Source organism: Anolis carolinensis, chromosome 5 (assembly GCF_035594765.1).
Source record: "Anolis carolinensis isolate JA03-04 chromosome 5, rAnoCar3.1.pri, whole genome shotgun sequence".
Taxonomy (NCBI): domain Eukaryota; kingdom Metazoa; phylum Chordata; class Lepidosauria; order Squamata; family Dactyloidae; genus Anolis; species Anolis carolinensis.
The window spans coordinates 13330154-13351798 of NC_085845.1; the positions used below are offsets into that span (position 1 = coordinate 13330154).

At 40.6% G+C, this 21645-nt stretch overlaps 2 protein-coding genes across 6 annotated transcripts in view; one reads left to right on the top strand and one right to left on the bottom strand.

The window, feature by feature from the left end:
- The window catches only part of septin11 (septin 11), a 139319-nt gene extending 125604 nt beyond the window's left edge, over positions 1 to 13715 (top strand). The window contains exons 10-11 of one of the 3 annotated variants that reach the window (XR_010006370.1): positions 819 to 6150; positions 11655 to 13715. Coding sequence is in view for 2 of the 3 variants with exons in the window: in XM_062981332.1 (XP_062837402.1) it covers positions 6084 to 6108 (25 nt within the window). In the remaining variant the exon portion in view is untranslated. The remainder of the gene's footprint in view (positions 1 to 818; positions 6151 to 11654) is intronic. The other 2 variants (XM_062981332.1, XM_062981333.1) reach the window with 2 other exon arrangements.
- Positions 13716 to 16130: 2415 nt separating this feature from the next.
- ccni (cyclin I) overlaps positions 16131 to 21645 on the bottom strand; it is a 59939-nt gene continuing 54424 nt past the window's right edge. For all 3 annotated transcript variants that reach the window (XM_062981334.1, XM_062981336.1, XM_008112144.3), the window contains 3 exons: positions 20535 to 20675; positions 19271 to 19501; positions 16131 to 17826 (listed from right to left, as the gene is read on the bottom strand). In XM_062981334.1, coding sequence (XP_062837404.1) covers positions 17365 to 17826; positions 19271 to 19501; positions 20535 to 20675 — 834 coding nt within the window. In that variant the 3' untranslated portion in view covers positions 16131 to 17364. The remainder of the gene's footprint in view (positions 17827 to 19270; positions 19502 to 20534; positions 20676 to 21645) is intronic.

A 21645-nucleotide genomic window follows, 5' to 3' on the forward strand; every position in this document is an offset into this window, starting at 1 on the left:
ATTGTTACTTTTCACGTCTTTGCTTGTGGCCGTCCTAAATAATACGACTAGCTGATATTTACACTTGATCTAAACAATCTAGAACAATGGTTCCCAAGCTTTTGTCCTCCAGGTGTTTTGGACTTTAGGTCCCAGAATTCCTGACTGTTGGATGAACTGGCTTCTGGGAGTTGAAGTCCAAAATACCTGGAGGACCTTGCAATTTAGCCTGGATTTCTGCTTCTAGACATTATTTTGTTTTGTTTTGCCCTGTCATGGAATGCTCCAGTTTCCCTCAATAAGGCTTTGGATTACATCTGGTAGCAAAATTGCGATGGCACAGCTGCGGTGTTATGCAAGCCTGTTAGCACACTAACCTCTACAATGCGCTCAGCATGACTTCTCTCCGAAACACAGCACATTGGAACGCTAATCTGTATTGGGAAACCTGGCATTGCAGTACATTGGTATAAACCAGGCATGGGCAAACTTGGGCCCTCCAGGTGTTTTGGACTTCAACTCCCACCATTCCTAACAGCCGATAGGCTGTTAGGAATGGTGGGAGTTGAAGTCCAAAACACCTGGAGGGCCCAAGTTTGCCCATGCCCGATATAAACAGATGGGTGGACCAATCCCTGGAGAAGTGCAGGTTCAAATGTCAATCATACTTTTTTTCATTACTCCTTTGCACAAACCTCTGCTATGGAACACGAAATTGTTATCAGCTTTCATGGATTTTTCCTCATTGTTTCTTATTTGATTTTTTAAAAAATCTTTTTTTGAGTTGCTATTATTTCTAACATTTCTGTTCTCGTTTTTTTTTGTTTTTTAATTTGCAGTTCAAGCTTCACATAAAGCCTGCCAAGTCAAAGGATGTTCCTGCATTCACCTGCTTTTGCAGTAATGTGTCTCAGCCATTTTATATCTTATTTTTTTCCCCTTTTACACACAAATCTTTCTTATTAACTCAATTAATAATGGGTCGGGTGGGTGAAGCAGGGCTTTATTGGGGTGTCACTTTCTTTATTTCTCAAGAGAACAGAAATGATAACGTTCTTTGAAATAGGAAAAAAGAACTATGTTGGGCCACGACCCAAAATTAACCAAATTAAATATATTTAACCAAATAAATTATCCTCCTATCAGATTTGGGGGACTTGGACTTGGAACACCAGGAGAAGTTACTTGGTTAAATATACTTAAAATATTTAAAGAAGCTTGCAAAGTAATACTTAAGGAATCATGTGTCAGCTACTTAATTAAGTATATATACAATCAGGGCCAGCTAACACCTCCCAACAAAGGATTCCCTCAGGCAGAAAGCAGCCAGGCTTTGAAGCTGCAAGGCCATTCAGTGCTAATCAAGGCATCTAATTGCAACATTCACACGTACCTCTCAAACAGATCTTTCTCCCACCCTGGACCTCCCATAGATATATAAACCCCACGTGCCTAGTTTCCAACAGACCTCACAACCTCTGAGGATGCCTGCCATAGATGTGGGCGAAATGTCAGGAGAGAATGCCTCTGGAACATGGCCATACAGCCCGGAAAACTCACAGCAACCCTATATAAGTATTCTTAACTAAATATCTGATGACAAAATTCCAGCCATCACATTAATGATGAGGAATACAGCAAAAAATAGAAATCATTGCAATCATATATGACTTATTATTTTAAGTAACTTTACATTCAATGAGCTACATAATGAATCCCTTAAGGAAATAATGAAGATGAATAATGGGATACTTCCAAAAGTGCCAATTTGCATTGGTGCCCAGTATGTATCAGTGCATCATAATCAATGCAATGCCCATTGGGACCGAAGGGCATCAGTCCTATCCATGGACCCTTTGCTATGTAGTAATGTAACAGCAATCCTTGATTGGATATGAATGTTATGCGAATTCGATATGTGGTTCCGAATTCCTGCAAAAATAAATCCCCTTGCAAAGACTGAAATGTCCAACAGGATTCCAGCCAAAGTTTGGAATTGTAATTATATACACTGTGCCCCATTAAAACTGCAATGGAGTACTATAGAAAGCTTTATGTTTGAAGCCAAAACTTGTAACAGTTTTAAAATAGTTTATCACAATGAAGGAAAATCCCTTCCATAATATGACACTTGAATGAATGAAGTTATCTGAAAAAATCACCAAAGTAATGTGAAGACCCTGCAAAGAGCTATAGAATTTCCCCAGAGAAATTGTGAATTGTCTGTATCACAGACAGAACCTGTTTTGCAGTATCTGTGAAAATTGGAAAATATGGAAATTCACATCGGGATACCAGGTCTTGATTCAGAAAATCTTCCTAACCCTTTAAGAATATCAGAAGCAGCAAAGTAGCATGTATCAACATACTACTACTACTGTTCCTGCAACAGAAAGAAAAGGAAAAACTGAGCCGTTGGAGTTCTGCTGCATTGTTCTCTTTGCAGAGAGTAAACGAGGCAGTTACTGTTTGGAGTCTTAGGGTGAATTAATGTTTGATACCATGTTGACTGCCATGGAGTTGTGGGAATTGTAGTTTTACAAAGTCTTTAGCCTTCTCTGCCAAAGAAAGTTGTTGCTTCATCAAACTACCATTTCCATGTGATTCTAGCATTGAGTCAGGGTAGTTAAAGTGATATCAAACTACATTGATTCTACAGTGTAGGTGCACCCTCAGACTAGATATATTTACATGGCCTTTACCAGAGGTTGGTAGAAATGGGAGTCTGCTGGTACCAAGGTCCACCCAACAAACAATCATTATGGAGCTGAGAGCAATATTTTAAAACCCAACACAAAGCAAGTCCAGTTGCGTTCTCCATCTACAAATACCACTCACTCTAAGGCAGTGTTTGAGAATGTGCATTCCTCTAGATGGTGTCACTAGAATTCCCATTAGTTTCCACCATTAGTTGGGATTGGTATGGCTGATGGGAATTGTAGTTCAACAATATCTGGAGGACCCCATGTTGCTCATTCCTTGTCTAAGGTTTCTTCTAGAAACACTTTGTAATATTCTACAAGTCACACTGCATGCTTTTTGCTGACCTTGCATGGCTTTCCATAATGAGTCACATTTTGTGTGTTTCCTCAGTAATACTACTTTGGTCTCCCCTTAACCTTTTCAGAGCAGGATTTATTTATTTCTAGCCAAACATCTCTGCAAAATTGGTGTAACTGATGAATGCAGTGCATGTCCAAACCAGAACCTGAAATGCTTGATTGATGGAGGATGTGCTTTGACCCTATGTGTTTTGACACAAAGACAGCATAGGAACACCAACTGGCACAGTTGAATAATCCTTGGAATTTTAATCAAAATGTTGGAATTGAGGAGTTACTGAAGGAATTGGTATTCTGAAAAAGATTCCTTTAGAGGCGTCACCTTATGAATTATGATGACTTGTATTTCTCATTTCTCCTGATCTTAAATAAAAACAACTTATGCACCTTCTGAAATATATGTAGACGCAGGTGTTTGGTGCACAGATTCAGCTTTGTAAATTTCTGTACATCAGGCATTCACAACCTGATATCCTTCAAATGTCTTGGATTGAGCTCTCAAAAGTCCCAGCTAACACCAGTTAAGGTAGTAATTCTCAACCTAGGGTCCCCAGATGTTTTTGGCCTACAATTTCCAGAAATCCCAGTCAGTTTACCAGCTGTTGGGATTTCTGGGAGTTGAAGGTCAAAAACATCTGGGACCCCCAGTTGAGAACCACTGAGTGTAAGGAGTCATAGGAGCTGAAGTCAGAAAACATTTGGAGGGCACCAGGTTTTGAATGTATATGCATTCCCAACATCCTAATAATATTAACACCCTGATCTTAAAAGTCTTCCCATTTTAAACATGGTGGAATGCTAATAGGAGGAAGCTATGTGTAACAGCCATTTATCCAAATTGTTAATACTCATATTCTGCTCTGTTTGCCCAATCGTTTCCTCATTATTAGAGCTCCCTGATCAGTGATTGTTGGGACATTGAAGTTTCAGTTGAGTCTGAACTGATCAATTCAGGCACCTGGCTGATTGACAGAAGCACTGTTTTTCTACAATGTTGCTTGTACCTCTAAAATTAAAATGTACATCTTCAAAAGTGTACACCTAAAAATATAAATGGTGTTGTTCATGATTTTGGAAGAACATACAAACATTCATGAGAAGGTCAGGATTGTGGGAATGTGGGAAATGGCCTTCAAGGCCCATGAATTAAGAACTGGCAATGTAAAAAGTCAAAGTAGTGGGAAAGTGAAGCCTTGGGATATTGCAGAGTCTCTGAGGTGTTGACATCCCTAGCTTTCTCTGGAATTGTATTATGTGGATTGCAGTAACATCCGACCTGCTAAATAAAAATGAAGATGATACTTGAGCGCAATGAAGCTGATACTTAGCAGGCTGACAAAGGGCTGGGGGAAAGTAACCTGTTTTCTAAATCAGTAGCCATTCAGTCCCATTTTTACCTTATTATCATCACATCACTATCCAGAGTGTCTTCCCCCAGATCCAGGGAATTTGAAAAACTTGGAGTAGACGCAAAGGGATTTCCCAGACATTTTGATAAATGCATGAGAGTTCAGACACCTTAATATTTGCTTATACCTGTAGAATAGATGTAGGATTGTGATACAAGATGGACAACTTTTTCTTCCTAAGTGACACCTGCCAACCAAGTCAGAGATGTATAAGTGCAAGCTCACCTCTTACAGGCCTGTTTTCCCTTAATTTTTTAAAAAGTGCTGTGAAACTGACTAATTGTTTGTATTTTTCTGTGCTGGACAGAATCTTTTCCTTTCTGATACATTCCAAGGGATGGCGGCCGCTGTTTGCCCTCTGACTCCTGGAACACTTTTCTCTGCGGCCGATGTACTGCCAGCTTCCCCTCTGTTCCTGGCTAGGTAGTCTCCTGTTTCTTAACTTCTTAAGGCACTCTTTTAACATGACACTCATCACCTGAGTTTCTGCCCACCTTTCACATTGCAACCTCGCTTGCTCCTGCCAACCACTTAGACGCCTATTTCCTTCTCTTGCCCTTGCTGTGAATTAACACAAAGGCTGGTCTGCAAGGGGCTTTGGCCATCCACTGCCTAAACATGGTTCTTAGGGAGATCACAAAGTGGCTTGAAATTCCCCATATAAAGAAACAATAAAGTGCTGGTTTTGTGCTGTGCAGATGGGGCCACCACAAAGTAGTTAACCTGAAATGCACTTCGCCACAAATAAATTACCCCTTAAATGCTCTTAGCCTAATGTTGAAGGAGCCAGTTTCCCAGCCATGTACTTCTGCAGCTTATTGTGCAAATCTATGTTCAAGTTTTCCAAAGCTTGAATGCTTGTGTAATGTGCTTCCACTAGCGATGTTTGTGCGTGTCCTATTTTCAATTGGCTTTTGTGCCTCCCTGCTAATGTTCTTTCTTCCTCCTTACTTTAAGAGAACCTTGAGAGATGCTCCAGGTGTTTATTTGGTTGTTCCCAGTTCCCACATTAATTCTGTTGAGGGACTAGAAGATGCAGGTTGTATATCAACTTGTCTGGAAGGCTTCTGGTTGAAGAAGGCCACTGTTGACTTTCAAATGCATCTCTCACCGGCCTTCTCTGTCTACTGTTTTGGTTTATCTTTTCTTTTTCTTCCTGGCCCATTAAAGGGACAGAAATCCAGTTTTAGACAAAGGAAAATCTCTCACTTCCCCACAATCCTTTACCTCATAAATAGGTAATTCAAAAACTAGTTATTAAGGCCAATAACAATCACAATGTGGATGCTGTTATGAGCATTGTTCCACTACAAGGTCAGTTTACATAGACCCCATCTACACTGCCGGTTATCTGCTTTGAACAAAGCATATAATGGATTCAGAAACTGAGTTATATAGCAGTGTAGATCCAGACATAGAAAGCACCCACAGTTGGATGCAGATTCCACTGTATTAGATTTGCACCCTCAGTTCTGGATCCTGTGATACATTCATGGAAAATGATGGATCCAAAGGGTTGGATGAAGGCACTACTTTGTTGCCACAGCCAGGTTTAAGTCACTCCCTGGACCATGTTTAGTTTGCTTACTACTGCACTTGCTTTTCCTTTTCGTATCTGTGCCTTTCTTCACAGCAATCCTTGGCTCTGCACGGAATAATGTCTCTCTTCAAAGCTTTTGGATGTGCTTTCACCCTTGCATGTAAGTATTTCTGCAACAGACCTTCTGTCCACTTTCTGAATGAACCGAGAGGGCTGTTTTGCACATACGGGTGCTTGCAATGTGCAGGGGCCCAGAGGTGTTCATACACTACTTTGATTGATCAGCTATAGCAGGATAAAGGGATTAACAGACTTTGAACATTATTAGAAATCACCAGGACAACTGAGTCCCAAACAACAGATTTTATTACTTGCATAGTTAAGTGCTCTATGGTTTACGGTAGCTCACTTGTACATAGGATTTGTTGAATTAAATTTCCAAAAGTGTGGTTAGAATGGTAAATTGTCTCCCCAGATTATAAACATTCTTAATGGGGAAGTTTGAAGTGTAAGTTGTCTAATCCTACATTCCTCCGTTCAAAAATCCCAACCGGTTAATTGGAGATTACTTCAGACAGAGTCCAAGAATGCAATTCTAAACATATATACAAGGGATATCTTGAAATTACAGATTGAGTATCTCTTATCCAAAATGCTTGGGACATTGCATCTCAAAGTGTTTGAGATCAGTTATTTAAAAAAAAAAAAACAACAACAACATTGGAATACCTATATTTGCATAGGCATAGGTAGTGAGATACACCTTATACATATAGCTTGAAGGTAACTTTATACAGAACATTATTACTAATTTTGTGGATGAAACAAAGTTTGTGTCCACTGAACCATCAGAAAGCAGGAGGTATCGCTATCTCAGCCACCCATATACAGGTAGGCGAATTTTGGAGGATTTCAAAATTCCAAATAAGGGATGCTCAATCTGCATAACCTTCTAAATCTACAGCTCCTCCATGGGGATTCTGGTTTTTCCAAAATATATATAACTTTTCCAAATGAGTCTCATTGAAAGCCTATGATTGTGCAGTTAATCTGATTTCTAAATGGGCGTCATTACTTGCTAGTATTTCCCATTAGTTTCTTAGTGATGTTTGACATTTGGATTTTGATCACAATGAAAGCTTTCACTGGTGGTTGTTACCCAGGAATGGCTTAGTGATCCCAGTTTAGTGATCCTAGCCTTATTTTAAATATGCATGTTTTTTTAAAAAAAAATTCCTATTACATGTATGTTTTAATGTATGATTCCTTTCTTTAGAGACTGGACAGTTGTTTTTTTACCTTGTTAAAACCTTTCTAAGTCAGGCCAGCTATTCCCATAGACCGCTGTCCAGTGTTTGATAGAGAATATAATTAGTAGATAAATAATGATGTGCCTGGTCTTAAGATGTAATTTTGTCCATTTGATACAATCCAAATAGTTTGATCAATCACATATTTAGACAGAAATCCTTCATAGGAAAAAAAAATAGAAAATGATATTTACCCAACTATTTGGGTGTGAAGCTTGTGGAAGTACAGCATCAGTAATTTTGTAAGTAATAAGGTTGTAATCCTCAAATGCAGTTGAGAACTAAAATACTTCTGGTTCAAAATATGAATAGCATCCTACAAGCATTTTATGCACGTGCAATCTTTTCGTGTTTGGGCTAAGCCAGACATGGGCAAACTTCTTCCCTCCAGGTGTTTTGGACTTCAACTCCCACAATGTGTTAGGAATTATGGGAGTTGAAGTCCAAAACACCTGGAGGGACGAAGTTTGCCCATGCCTTCTCTAATGCCTCCTGCTTGAAAATCCTACTTCATGTTGCTTCATGATAATTTCTGCGTTGGTTTATGTCCCTGGAGGATTGCTTTCCTTGGCGCCAATGATAACATGCTAGCTGACCACATTGGATGCACACTTTGACCAACACTGAGCACCTTTGGAAACTGTCGAATTTTAAAGGGAAAACAAAAAGCCCAGGTTATGTTCCACTCAGTGCAAATATACCTTGCATTGCTTCCCTTTAGCTCCAAGGGGTATTTTTAGATCACTAATACTAAATGATAGCAGCATCCAGTGGGAGAGCAGACTGTATCTCGCATCTCATGGTGCCAAAAATGGGGGAGTAGTGAAGATACCAAGTTAGAGATAGCTTTGCTTAATAGCGAGATTACACATCTTTACCACATCCAGCTTGGGAGCTGGCTTCATTTCCCTCCTATTAAGAATGGAGAATTAAGTGTTTACGGTCATGTTTACTTGAAGGTTTGCCAACCTGCCACTAAATCCCTCCTAAATCCCCTTCCAGAAAGATAATCACACACCAACCAGTTCAGTCCCTAGATGCCAAAAAGCGAATAAATGATCTCCAAATTTGGTAAAACCAACCAAAGGAAGGTAGTGCTTTTATTTAAAGCAGAAAAGAAAACCCTGGGGTGGGCAAGGCTTGAGACACGACATAATCTTGGGAGGAAAAAGTTTGTGCCAAAGGACTGGAGGAGAGAATCAATGAAATATACATTAAATACTGGCTTTGAATATGGTCTCAGTCACAAAGACTGAACAAAGAACATATTTAGGCCTATTAGATGTTTGTCTATTAGTGAGATCCATAGATCATGATGCATTTTAGCTAGTTTGGTGATAATAGAAAATAGCAAATTTAATGGACAAATGCTGAGTCTAATGCATAAACCAGTGCCAGTGTTATGTTGGTAGTACATTGTTTCAGAGACATACCTGTGCTGGTTTCTTTCTCACCCCTGAAATTCAGTTTGTGAAGTGTTTATAACCCTCCCTTTGGGACTCCATAAGATGCCTGCTTGCTTACATTGTCATCTTGTAGAAGTTTACATTGCATTAGTTTTCCATAAGAGAGTCCTTTCAGCCGCCAACCAAACGTTGTACATGGAATCCAGCCATTGAACCTTGGTTGCTTCTACCTTGTGACCTATTTTTTGTGTTGTATAGAGCTCCAGCATGAACATGGAGCCTCCCACTCTAAAGTCCCAAATCTTTACTTCAATGGAAAGGCTATATCACATTGATGGATTTTCTTCTATTGAAGTAAATAGGGATGCTCATGAAGACAATGAGATTCTGAACATGGGCGAGAAGGGTCTTTAGTGGGGCTGAAACCATGAATCGTTGTCTTAAATAGGGTGGTAGTTCAGCTTTCTTTTGCAATGTGAGAAACTGACATATGTTCTGAGCATTCGTGATGCCTGTCTGTATGGGTTGTATCTTTATGACTTGCCATTCATTGAAGTCAACCTGTTATTTTTTTTGTCATGTTTTTGCATCAAAAGCAGTAGGGAAAAACACACAATTGCATTAATAGTACTAGCTAGAGTCTGACAGTGTGGTCTTGAAACATTTATGAAGGGTTCTAACTTGTCTCCTTCCACCCACAACTCATTGAAAATAAAACTGTGAACATCCATAAGGATATGTTATTTTGGATATTTTGGATTTGTGGGGTATTGTGGGTTTAAAAAAGTTTTTTCTGACTGCCTTAAACTTTTTAGGTGTAGCTTGTTTATTATTTTCCTTTTTTTAAAAAAAACAAACAAACCTTATGTTTTTACCAGATTGTCTTTGTAACCAACTTACAGTGTTCATTATAGCATTATCTATGTTATATATCCGTCCATCGGAACTTTGTTAACACTTTTCAGTGTCAAAAATGGTTTGATTTTTCCCAAGTACACCGATAATGGGAATCTTGTGCATTTGGTGGACATGGCTATTTTTTGTATATGTTCTTGAATGTTCACTTGCTAAGAGTTTGAATACCCAAAAAGTGGGAAAGAGAAGAAAATACATTTTCTAAAAAAACCCAAACTACTCAAAATGTTGTTTGTGTATGACCTTCATTTTTAAATATAAATATATATACCTGTTTATTTAATTTCACTTGTTATTTGATGTTTCTATGAGGTTTTGGGGAGGAATGAATTCTGTGGGTTTTCGTGTTCAGTTTTGCCATAGCTTCTTTGAACGTACACCATCCTTTTTTCTTTTTCTTTTTCTCACTGGATGTTGGATGACTCACAGATCTTTTGTCACATCTGACACAATATGAAATGTTCATTGTAAGCTCTCTTGTTCTGTGAATATCATCTTGGCAAGGTCCAAACCTCTTTGTGCTTCATGTTTGCATGTTTCTGGGTTTCTATACTCAGGGCTGTATTTGCATTTCTGGATCTGACACGGAGGTGAAGGTGGGCAGCCAACATGGATGTTGGTTTTCCCCAAGGAACATGAGAGTTTTCTTAGGAAATGGTTATGCCTTTGGCATGATGAGGTGTCTGGAAGTCCAAAATTGCATCTCTAAAGCTTTGAAAAATTAATTTCAGACTCCAGTATCCAGAATCTTCCAACTAATATATCTTCACATCATACTGGGTGGGATATATAGAAAGTTGTGCCTCAATTCAACACTCTTCCATGATCAGAGTAGGGTTGTAGCACCAGGAGCTGTCTTTCTCCTGATATGAAACCAATTAAATACTAAGAAGATCTAATACGAGGGTTGGTCAAAAAGTTTTGCCTCCTGTGCCATCTAAATATTATGAATGACCATATAACAGCAGAAGTTGGTACAGATCAAAGCCTGAACTGTCTTCTACCCAAAACTACCATTCAACAATAGTCATCATCAATTTGTAGACATTTGCACCATCGTTTAACCCAGGTATCAAAACCATTTTGGAAAAATTCAGGGTTTTGCTTTGTGACCCATGATTTTAAAGCTGTTTTAATGTCATTCAGGTCATTGAATCTGAAACCATATAGGTTGTCTTTCAGAGGTCCAAACAGGTAAAAGTTAGAAGGGGCCAAATCATAAGTATTCTTCAAGCGATTATGGATTTCTTTAGGTCAATGATGACTCTTTTCTTTTGGCTTCAGATTCACGGTTCTAATCAGTCAATTGGAAAGAGAAAAAGGCTCTATCAGTAGAGTAAGGTTACCTCTATCATATCGTGTATAGATAGTCCAAAGAAATAAAAGAGCAATGGAGGCATTACTTTTAGTCCCACCATCATATATGCAGTCGTTGAAATATGAAAGAAATAGATGGCAATTACCATATTTGGTTTCTTTTAAATATAATTTAGCCAGCTGTGTTGTCAAAGGCTTTCATGGCCGGGATCACAGCGTTGTTGTGTGTTTTTCGGGCTGTATGGCCATGTTCCAGAAGTATTCTTTCCTGATGTTTCACCCACATCTATGGCACCTCTGAGGATGCCTGCCATAGATGTGGGCGAAACGTCAGAAGAGAATACTTCTGGAACATGGCCATACTGCCCAGAAAACACACAACAACCCCAATTTAGCCAGCTGTTAGTAATTGTGGGGGTTTAGGTCCAACACACCAGAAGCAACTTGCAATTTCTCAAGTCACTCCTGACACGAAAAAAAAGTCCAAAACATCCAGAGGGCCCAAGTTTGCCCATGCCTGATTTAGACTAATAAAGAGTATAGATGCCAAACAGCCCTGAATATACCAACCATCTTTTCCTTTTCACTTTTCCATCACAGTTTATTTTTTTAAAGGAGGCAGTTGCTGTTTTTTTCCCCCCTTTTCTCTCTTTATTTGCTTCCCCCACTTTGGATTCTGAACCTTTCTTCTTCTTCTTTTTTTCTCTTTTCTGTAGCTTCTTCTTTATGTAGCTGTCAGTCACCTTGCCAAGTTCCACTTCCCTCTCTCCTAAACGGACATTAGAAGAGCCGGCAGGTCTTGCCACACACCCCTTTGGGAGACCAGTTACCTCATTTCTCCACCACCTCCGCCTTTCTGTCTTTTGAAAACTGTGATTCACCGCAGTGCGTGTGTATGGGTGTGAGTCCACACACACAAGTGTGTGTATGTGCATGTATGTGCACCTGTTTGTATCTTTTCTTTCCGAGTGTCGGTCCACTCACTGCTGGCAAACAATACGACACAAGGAGGCAGAGAGAACTTGGAGGATGCCCGAGATATTGCACTGGGAATTTTCTTCTTCCTTTCCTTTTGATACAGCAGATACATGCCAGTCAGAATCAGGACAGGATGTATGAACTTGTACGTATGTATGTATGTATGTATGTATGTATGTATGTATGTATGTAAGAGAGAGAAAGGTGTATGCAAAACCCAGAGATGGTTGTTCAGATGTAGAAATCCTACAGATCTAGCCTAGCACTGATTCTAATTCTCTCCAAGAAACGCTGCAACCTGGTTACTCTAAAAGCCATATGGATCCACAAGGATTCCCAGTATTTGTCTTCATAACACTCCCTAGATTGAGGTGAGGGAGAGAAACCTGTCCAAACGTAAGTCAGACATGAGGATGAAGCCACCTGCTTCAGTCCAGAATCTGGTTCTTAAGCTGGTTTTGCCACCTACAACTTAGGTGCAATCACTTTGGAAAAGCACTGAAACTACCAATAGTTTCTTGACCCACTGATAGCAGTTCCACCTTTTATGCAGCAACAAGTATATTTCTCACTGTACTGTATATATATTCTTTTCAGGGAGCTGTACCTCCTCTTGGCTCTTGTCTAATGTCTGTATTTGTCTTGTGCACATACATTTTGGGGTTTTAATAGATACACATGAAATGTAATGGATGAAAGTGTTCAACAAACTGTTCCCAGAATTTCTTCCCAGGCAACTGATTGCTGTGACAGGTTTGATCAGATTCATTTATTTTCAAACTGGGCAACATATAGTTACTATGGGAAAGCCTTCAGAATTATCACCATCTCTAGATGAAAACGTGGAAATGGAGGACAATACCCAGAAACCGCCAACCAATATGGAACAGGCCCTGGAATAGTCCAAATTGTCTCAATTCCCCTTGGCTTTTTGTTCCAAGAACCTAATAGTCATTTGGCCTTTACCACCTCCTCTTTCGTGCCTGTCACTGTAGGAACTGATTCAAAGATTTCCAGGCTTTCTTTGCGGAAAGACCCCTCTAATACTGGTTAAATTAAAATGATGAGAGAATAAAAATTAAATGTTAAATCCGATTATTATTATATTGATTTATATCCCACTTTTTGTCTCTAAAGAAGAGACCCATTTCAATGAAACCCTGAGCACTATCCTTAGTTCAGACATGCTGAAAGCCATAGATCTGTATGTTCTGTGCAAAGGAAAAACAGACTTTGCTTTTGGATCCAGCACCTTAAGATCCAGACTTCAGTTTCCTTTGTTGGTCCACTTGACTGAAGCAAGGCCAGGCCTGCAAATACACATACAAGCTGACATTCTGTCTAGAAATTAATGTCACGAGTTTCCCATGTGTCATTGCAATTCACTGTTACAGTCAATGAACACATAGCAACCCAAAGCCTTTGGGAAAACCTTTTCAGCAATGCAGTCCCTGCATAGCCATTTCCATGTTGCCAGAAAGTGGAAATATTCAGGAATGTGCCCAGCTCTTTCTGCACCAAGAATCTACAGTCTTAATAGTAGGATTGGAGGAAGAGCATAGGAAGACATAGTTACATCTCCCTATGCAATTTCAAGTTAAATATTGACAGGCAGAGGGGTGGCTGTCAGCTTAATAGTGACTATGGTTAAGAGGAGCTAAAGTCCAAATCAGGTATGTGGGAGGCATTCATATGCAAATGTATCAAATACAATTGATTACACATATGGATTTTTATTGCTGATCAACTGAATTTCTTTAATCAAGTGATGACCCCATGATTAAAATCAATGAAACAAAGGGCTTCGGAGATGTCTTTAATAATGCAATCCTGTATTAGGTCTATACTGAAGTAGACAGAATACCATTGAGTTCAGCAAGTCCTATAGGTTAGTTGTCATTGGGCAGGCATGAGCAAACTTTGGCCCTCCAGGTGTTTTGGACTTCAACTCCTACAATTCCTAACATCCTACTTGTGGGAATTTAAGTCCAAAACACCTGGAGGGCCAAAGTTTGCCCATGTCTGCTATAGGGTTACAACCTAGGTTCAACAAATTGCCAAGGAAATTGATCAAGCGCTGTTCAGCTATGCTGCAATGTCCTTGTTCTGACAAGACCTCATCAAGCCCCACACATCTTGCTCAAGGGATAATCGAATGCTAATCAGTCCTCCTCCAGTTTGACTTTTGTGGATTTGGTTATTAATGGATTTGATTAACATGATCTCTCTAGCAAGTCTTTCCCAACCTTTGGTTCTCCATGAGTTTTGGACTTCAACTCCCAGAAATCTCAGCCAACTTACCAACGGTTAAGAATTGTGGAAGCTGAAGTCCAAAACACTTGGAGAACCACTGCTCTAGCAATCTCTAGTCCCCTAATGGGAGTTGACCATAGGGTCACTGTGTATTACTTCTAACAATAAATGCAGTCATGTAATCCAAATGATTTATTACCTTGAATGAGTTCCTTGCAGACCATGCCAGGAGTGTAACCATTGCTCAGTGATAAGCATCCAGGGCCAATCTCTGACATCCCAGTCTAAAAAGCCCACAAATCAGGTGAGGAAATAGAGATCTGTGTGATACTTTGAAGCTGTACAGAAATGGACAGATGCACAGAACACCTTGGATCTGGTGCAGGGCATTTTCTTAGATTTGACATTTTCGACTAGTCCTGATACAAAGTGAGGTTCATGGCAATAATCTCAGAGCAGCATGTGAGACCATCAATAAGAAGTTTCCTCCCCACCTTGCAGAATGCGGTCCTCACAAAAATGTTCCAGTACAAGGTAAGAAAGACACGTTTCTTTGACTTTGACTTAAAACAGCCGAATAGCAGCATTTCAAATGCTTGGAACATTAGAAAGAAACATTAAAGCAGGACCTGGTTTTGGCATATTATGTTGCTTTGACACACTATCATATGAGGTGATATTTAAGATAGCCTTTTCACACATGACAGGTGAGAAACCCACATTTGCTAATGTTAGATACTGAAAGAGGAAGCTATTGCTATGGTGGAATTGGGTTTTGTCTGTAACGCCTTTGTAGGCATAGGTTTGTTCTCATTTGTTGTGCACATATCTAGTGGTGCACTTAAAACCTTTTTGCTGTTGCTGTTTTGAACCTGCAAGTTATTGGTGACCACTGTATACACTGAGTGCAGCAATTGTGCATTTTGCATCCATTCGCACATTATTTTCACAATAGTGTAATTCACAACTGCACAGTTGTCATATTACAGTGAATGCAGTCACATTCTGTCATCTTGACGATAGATCCTAGCTAAAATATTTTCCCAATGTACTAAGGATGGGCAACTTCACAGCTTTGCAGTTATTACTGAAAATACAGCTTCTCTATTTTGTTCAGGGAAATTGCTGTACAAGAAAATCTGGACACATTGACCAGTCTGGCACGTTAGTTTAAGCCCCACTATCTCTTCAGGTTATATTGTCTTCTATGTCTGCAATGAAAGATGACTGTGGCCACAGGAGGGAGCAAGAGGCACTGATATCATTGAAATCAGTGTGCATATTATTGGCCAGGGTTCCTGATGTTTGTTGCTTATACTTCTAGGACCAACAAATGTTGCAGAAACAATCCCCTCTGAGCAGACAATAGATAAGACTGTGTTCCTTGTCCTATTGAGTCTAATGGGCTTACTTCCAGATAACTTGGTGCTGGAATACAGTCATGTTCTTCCTCATCTCAGTGGATGGGTCAAATTGGAAATTGCACAATAAAGTGTTCCATTTTAGAGAAAAGGGGTAGAAAATAATATCTTTGAAGACAGTATGATCTTGGAGATACTGTATCTCTGCAGCTGAGGTGCCACATTAATGGAGCGGGCCAAGCAGAAGTGAACATTTCCAGATAAAGTTTGTGGCATCTGCAATTAAAGAATAATAGTATTTTTAAAAGAAATACAAGCTGATTATAGTGATGACTTGGTGAATCAACTGGGAAGAACATCACCCAAGACCATGAATAGTTACTGGGCTAGACAGCTCCATTTCTTGGCTTAGTTTAAGATCGATTCATTGGGGTTTACAAAAGATGCGTAATAGGGAAATCTTGGGTGTGAAAATGGGAATGTTTTCCAGTTTATTGGCCTTAGGAAGCTGTGGGGACAAGTGGTGAACACAGGAACGTGTCTTTCTGTTCTAACTGCCCTTTTGCTCAAAACATTGGAAACAAAAGCAAGGCACACAAATTGAAGGACAACATGTTTTGTTTTTTTATTGCTACCAGAAGGCTTTCCTCAGTATCACTGCTGAATGCAATACCTTCCAAAGGGCTTTGAAGAGAGCTTTAAAATCAAGGAGCGATTATTCTGAGCAGCAGAGCTTTGTAACATTGATATACAAGATCTTTCACATCGTTGTTCTTGCCCGTGCCTCAGATTTAAAAAGTTACATGGACACAAAAGTAGGAATTGAGTGAAGGGGAAGAAAGTGGAGAAGAAACCTGTGCTGATCATTGACACAAAGTGAAAACTCAGGATTAGAAAACTGCCCTGGCACAGACTCCCAACTCTGTGATGTCAGCTAGATTTTAGTTTCACTACATTTTGCATTTAATGCACGTATTCACTTGAAGTGTTGTGTGTTTGTGGATGTGTTTTGAAACTCATTAAAGTCTTATTTTTATTTGGTCAGTCTGCCGGCAATCTTAAAGATTGCTTCCAGTTTCCCAGAAAACTGTTGGCAACAAATTATATGCTTTCACCAGGTGTCAATTTCCCCTGCTCTGTATTTTTTTGGTATAACGTATTTCAGAGGCATCCTTTTTGACTGACGAGTTTTGAATAGAGGTCTAATTGTAGTTACATTTAAAAACACCAAAGTGCTAAAGGACAAAACAAGAGAAAGACAAGGAAGGGGTCCTGGTTCCTTTGGAAAGTAAGTAAAAGGAGCTTTGCTCAAGTCAAAGTGCCAAAATACAAGGAAGTCATGCACTAGAAGGTCCAGAACGCTCCAACAAAAGCAGAAGGACTAGGTAAAGGAGAGTTCTCAAAATAGAGCAAACTCAGAATGAGGGATGCCTAGAAATCTGTGGAAAGGATTTTTTTTTCACACTGTGAACTTTCCAACACAATGGATGGGGTTACAACAACACAACAGCATACTGAAACAGTGCAGCAGACAACACTAGGGAGAAAAACACAATTTTTGCTACTTTTTTTGTTTGGTTTTTGGGTCTTTTTTGAAAGGTTTTTTATAATTTTTTTGGTTTTTAAGTACTTAAATCATAGTTGAACTATAATTAGCCGCACAAGAAAAGTAGGAAGGGGGAATTATTTTTTCCAAAGGATAACAGCTCCTTCCTTTAGCCTCTGCAAGGTACAGCTTTCGCTCTGCTCTGGCCACAAAAGCCGACGGTTGCCTGGTGTTGCGTATGGACAGAGTAGCAGCTTTTCTCCCGAGGTGCCATTGCGCAAAGTACTGCTACATGACGGAAATGGGCTGCAACGGAGGGCAAGGGGAAACGCTCCCCCCTTGCCGCGAAACGTCGGTGCTGCAGGCGGAGGCGGCCTTGCCTTCAAGGGCTGCTCCCTCCGGCGCATTCTCCTCGTTGTAGAGCCGCTTGATCCCGTCGTAGAAGTCGTCCACCTCCATCTCTTCCACTTTGCGCTTGGCCGTCGCTTGTTTGCACCTGCTGGGAGCCGCCCGGCGCTGGTAGAGTGTAGTGACACCTTTGTTTGGCACTTCTGGTTTGCTGTTGTCCTTGGAGTCTGAGCCTGGGACGGAGGAGGAGGGATGGAAGCGGAAGACCCCCGCATGGCAGGTCACCAGGTTGTGCTTAAGGGGGCTGTAGACGTAGACCGAGTTGGGTGGCAGAGGTGGCTGCAATGCGGAAAGGTGCTGGGCCACGAGTTCCCGGCAATGGATCAGCTGGGAGCTGTCCATCTGGGTTTCAGAGGGGAAAGAAGCAGAAGAGAAAGCTGTCACTTCCAGACCAAGAAAAGGAGTCAACATAGAAATGGGCAGTGAATGCAACGGTCGTTTTACTACCAGCAGTCTTTTGCACCTTATCTGGAAAAGTCTAGTACAGGCAAATTCTGGATTGCATATTCATTTATGTATTTATTCAAGTCACGCTGACCTAAAAATCGCATCAAATTTGCCCTTTCTGCCCTCCCTGAAACCTGGCAGCCTATGGTTTCCCACACACACATACACACATCTGTTACTCATTGAAGCACCAAGGAGCGATCTCCCTTGGGGTGCAGCCCAACCTAGACTAGACCACCTTGGCCAAGGTTTGCCCACCATGGGACTCCTCTCTCCACCACTGAGGCAGCAGGTCTGTTCTAGGCAGGATTTGCACCCACACAGGAATCCAGTGGTTCTGGCCACAATGGAATATGCCAATGCAATGCTGTTCTGTATCCACAAAGGCACCGTTCCCCACCTTGTTCTCCCCAGTCATACCTCGCCTAGGGTCACACTGTGTCCATCTCTGGGCAGTCAGTTCAAGAAGGCCATCAACAAATCATTGAAGACAAGTGAGCATGACTCCAGAGACATAGATGAGGAAGGTTCCTTGTTTTTGGATCAGCATGAGTAGAAAGAGCTACTGCCCACCTTGGATTGGCCACCTTGGTGCTTGGCCCTTGCCCATCCAATTGGCCACTTCCAAAGAACTCCACATGGTTAGCAAGAGAATGCTCTCCTTTCCCACAATGCTGCCTCAAATATTGCTTTTTGCTTCCTCTGGGACAGTAGCCATGGCTTGATGAAGTGGCCAAAGCGGTCTGGGCGTGGAAGCTAAGATCCAAATTAAGATTAGGAGTGCCAGCTTCTGCTGGTAGCTCCTGGCAAATAACCAGTACTCACACTCCAGGTGGATGTAGCCAGCTTTATTGCCACTACACACACAAAAAGAAAATAACCCTACTAAATTCCCCATGTAGCTTCTCCCTTTTCTAGTGCTTTGAATCATGTCCTGACAAATAGCTTCCTGTCTCCTAACCTTAGTTTCCTGCTCCTTCGGTTAAAAATTAAAACTCCCAGGATAGCTTACAGTCACAATTAAAAGGTAAAAAAATATAGCACAGTAACTAAAAACAGTGTTAATAATGTGACAGCTAAGAAGAACACAGCCTGATAGAAAGAAAACCTAAGGTGCCACTCCAGAAATTCGAAAGAAATTAATGAGGTAAATGAACAAGAGATGGTGAGGTCTTGTTTGAAGGACACCTTTGCGCCTTTATGTCTCTCTCTGGTAATAAGGTGTCTTGAATCCAACATTTGGGGCGGGGGGGGGGGGGGCAGGAAATCTAGCCATCAATCAAAATGGAATCTCTAGTGAACAAAAGCCACCCTACCATCACCAGTTCCAGGGGTCTACCTGTGCCTTCTGGAGCAGTTCGATGATGAGGGCAAGCCAATCAGGAATAAGCTTCTCCACCTCCAGGCTGACGATGGCCAACGCCAACATGGAGCCCTTGAATGGAAGGAGCTGGTAGCAGGCCAGGCAGTGCAGCAGCTGCTTGGTGAGCAGAGCCACATGCTGGGACGGGTTCACCTTGGGCAAAGTGGTCAGCAGTTGAGGTTTGGTGGACAAGGCAACTGCATGGAACTGGATGGGGACAAAGAGAAGAGCAACAAGGCGATGTCAACTCCAATGATAGCTTAAGACATTGCTACCTTGAGGGCACTTCTGACTTGCGACACTTAAATACTTTAAAGGCACCAGATCCTGTCTGACTTTAGAAACTAAATAAGGTCAACCCTTGTTAGGATTTGGATAGGAGACTGTCCAGTATCAGTTGCTCTAGGCTATATTTCAAGAGAAGGAGCTAGCAAGAATACTCCATGAGTCTCCCTTACCTAAGAAAACCCTATGAAATTTATGGGAGCTATCTAAATCTATACAATCTAAGCCAGGCATGGGCAAACTTAGGCCCTCCAGGTGTTTTGGACTTTAGCTCCCACAATTCCTAAAAGCTGGTAGGAATTGTGGAAGTTAAAGTCCAAAACACTTGGAGGGTCGAAGTTTGCCCATGCCTGATCCAAAAAGTATTGCAGAATTTGCTTTGCTGTGAAAATCAAAGAGCGACAGAATCATATTCCTCCACTCTCTTCCAACTTTGATGTTTCCATCACACACTGATCATACATTTCCTTGCCTATCTAAATACACTTAGGGATTTAATTCACCCAAAATCTTTTTTTTTTCTTAAGCAGAGAGACTTAGCATCTTGAATCTTATTTTGAATATTAGGCATTAAACTTGCAAAAAAGCATCATGGAACACACATGGGAATGGCTGTTACTGATGTGATAGAGCTTTAGCTGAAATTCATCGAATTCCCAAGACTCAAATAATATCCAAATTGAGGAAAGCTACATTTTTAGATTGTTGCTCCCATAAACTTCACTGACATGAGATATATTGGGACCTATAGTTGAAGAAATATGTTTCCAGCCATGAGCCAAGCAACAATACATTCAAGCATAAACAGATAGTTTGCCATGAAGGATTGCATTATCGTCTTCTACTGAGCCTTGAAGTTTAACATCCTGGGTGGAATATCCCTTCCATAACAACTACTCCCCACCCCTTTTCTGCTTCCTCCCAGAAAGAATCGGATTTCATTTAAAATATTTACAATATGGAGGAAATCCAGTGGAGTGGCCGTGTGCAAATCCCAGTTCAGTTTATCCAGAATGATCTTCTCCATTCTGCGAATTTCGGCTGAAGAGCAGCCGCAAAAGCTGTCTCTGGCCAACACCTTCAGTACTGGAATCCTCTGTAAAATGGAGGCAAAGAAGTGAAACAGAACATGAGGGTCTTTAAGGTACACTTTCAAAACACCACTGTCCTTTGTGAACTTGGACCAATCTAGCCCAGTGCTGTATTTCTTGGCTCCAGCTCTCAAGCATGTCACAAGGAACACTCTTAGATATTTTAGTTAGCTCTTGACTTTTCAGTACCTGAGCCTCCTCCTAATCAGGGACTAAAGAGGCTGCCAACAACAACCTAAAGAAATGTCCTAACAGACTTTTTGGAAAACTGACTTCAAAAGTGTTTTCGCCTGCTGTACATCACCTTAGGAGACCTGGTGAGCTTAGGCAAATGAACACCGAGGATTTTCTTTTTAAGGTTGGAAAGGCTGCATCAAAGAACTTTCCTTCATCATCTCGTATATCTAATCACAGTAAGAGCATTATCTCATTGCTGCTTTAGTTTTTAAAGTAATTCTTATCACCCATTTAGTATAGAAACATTAAAGAATAAATCTTAATAATGAACACCACATTTACTTGTAGTCAAGCGGTTTTAATCAAAATGATTAAAGCCACGTAAGACCAAAGAAGGAAAGATATAAACACACAAAGGAGAGAAAATAAACAGCCTGTGAGCATAACTGAAAATTTTCCACATTCTACCCACATCTCTTTCTTTCATAATACTACTCTTCTGGGTGGGATGGGAAAGATGAAGAAAAGAAAATCTTTCCTCTGCAACCTCCAAACTAGAGGGTTGGAGCAGAAGAAATGGGAGTTTCTGTCTCCATTTGCCAGCTAGCTTCATGTTCACCAAACACAAACACAATGGTGGAAGGAGAGAGATAATAATAATAATACTTTATTTTTATACCCCGCCTCCATCTTCCCGAAGGGACTTGAGGCGGCTTACATGGGGCCAAGCCCAGATAAAACAACAAAACATAATAAACACATCAAAATACAGACATAGCAATTAAAATTCAACACTCT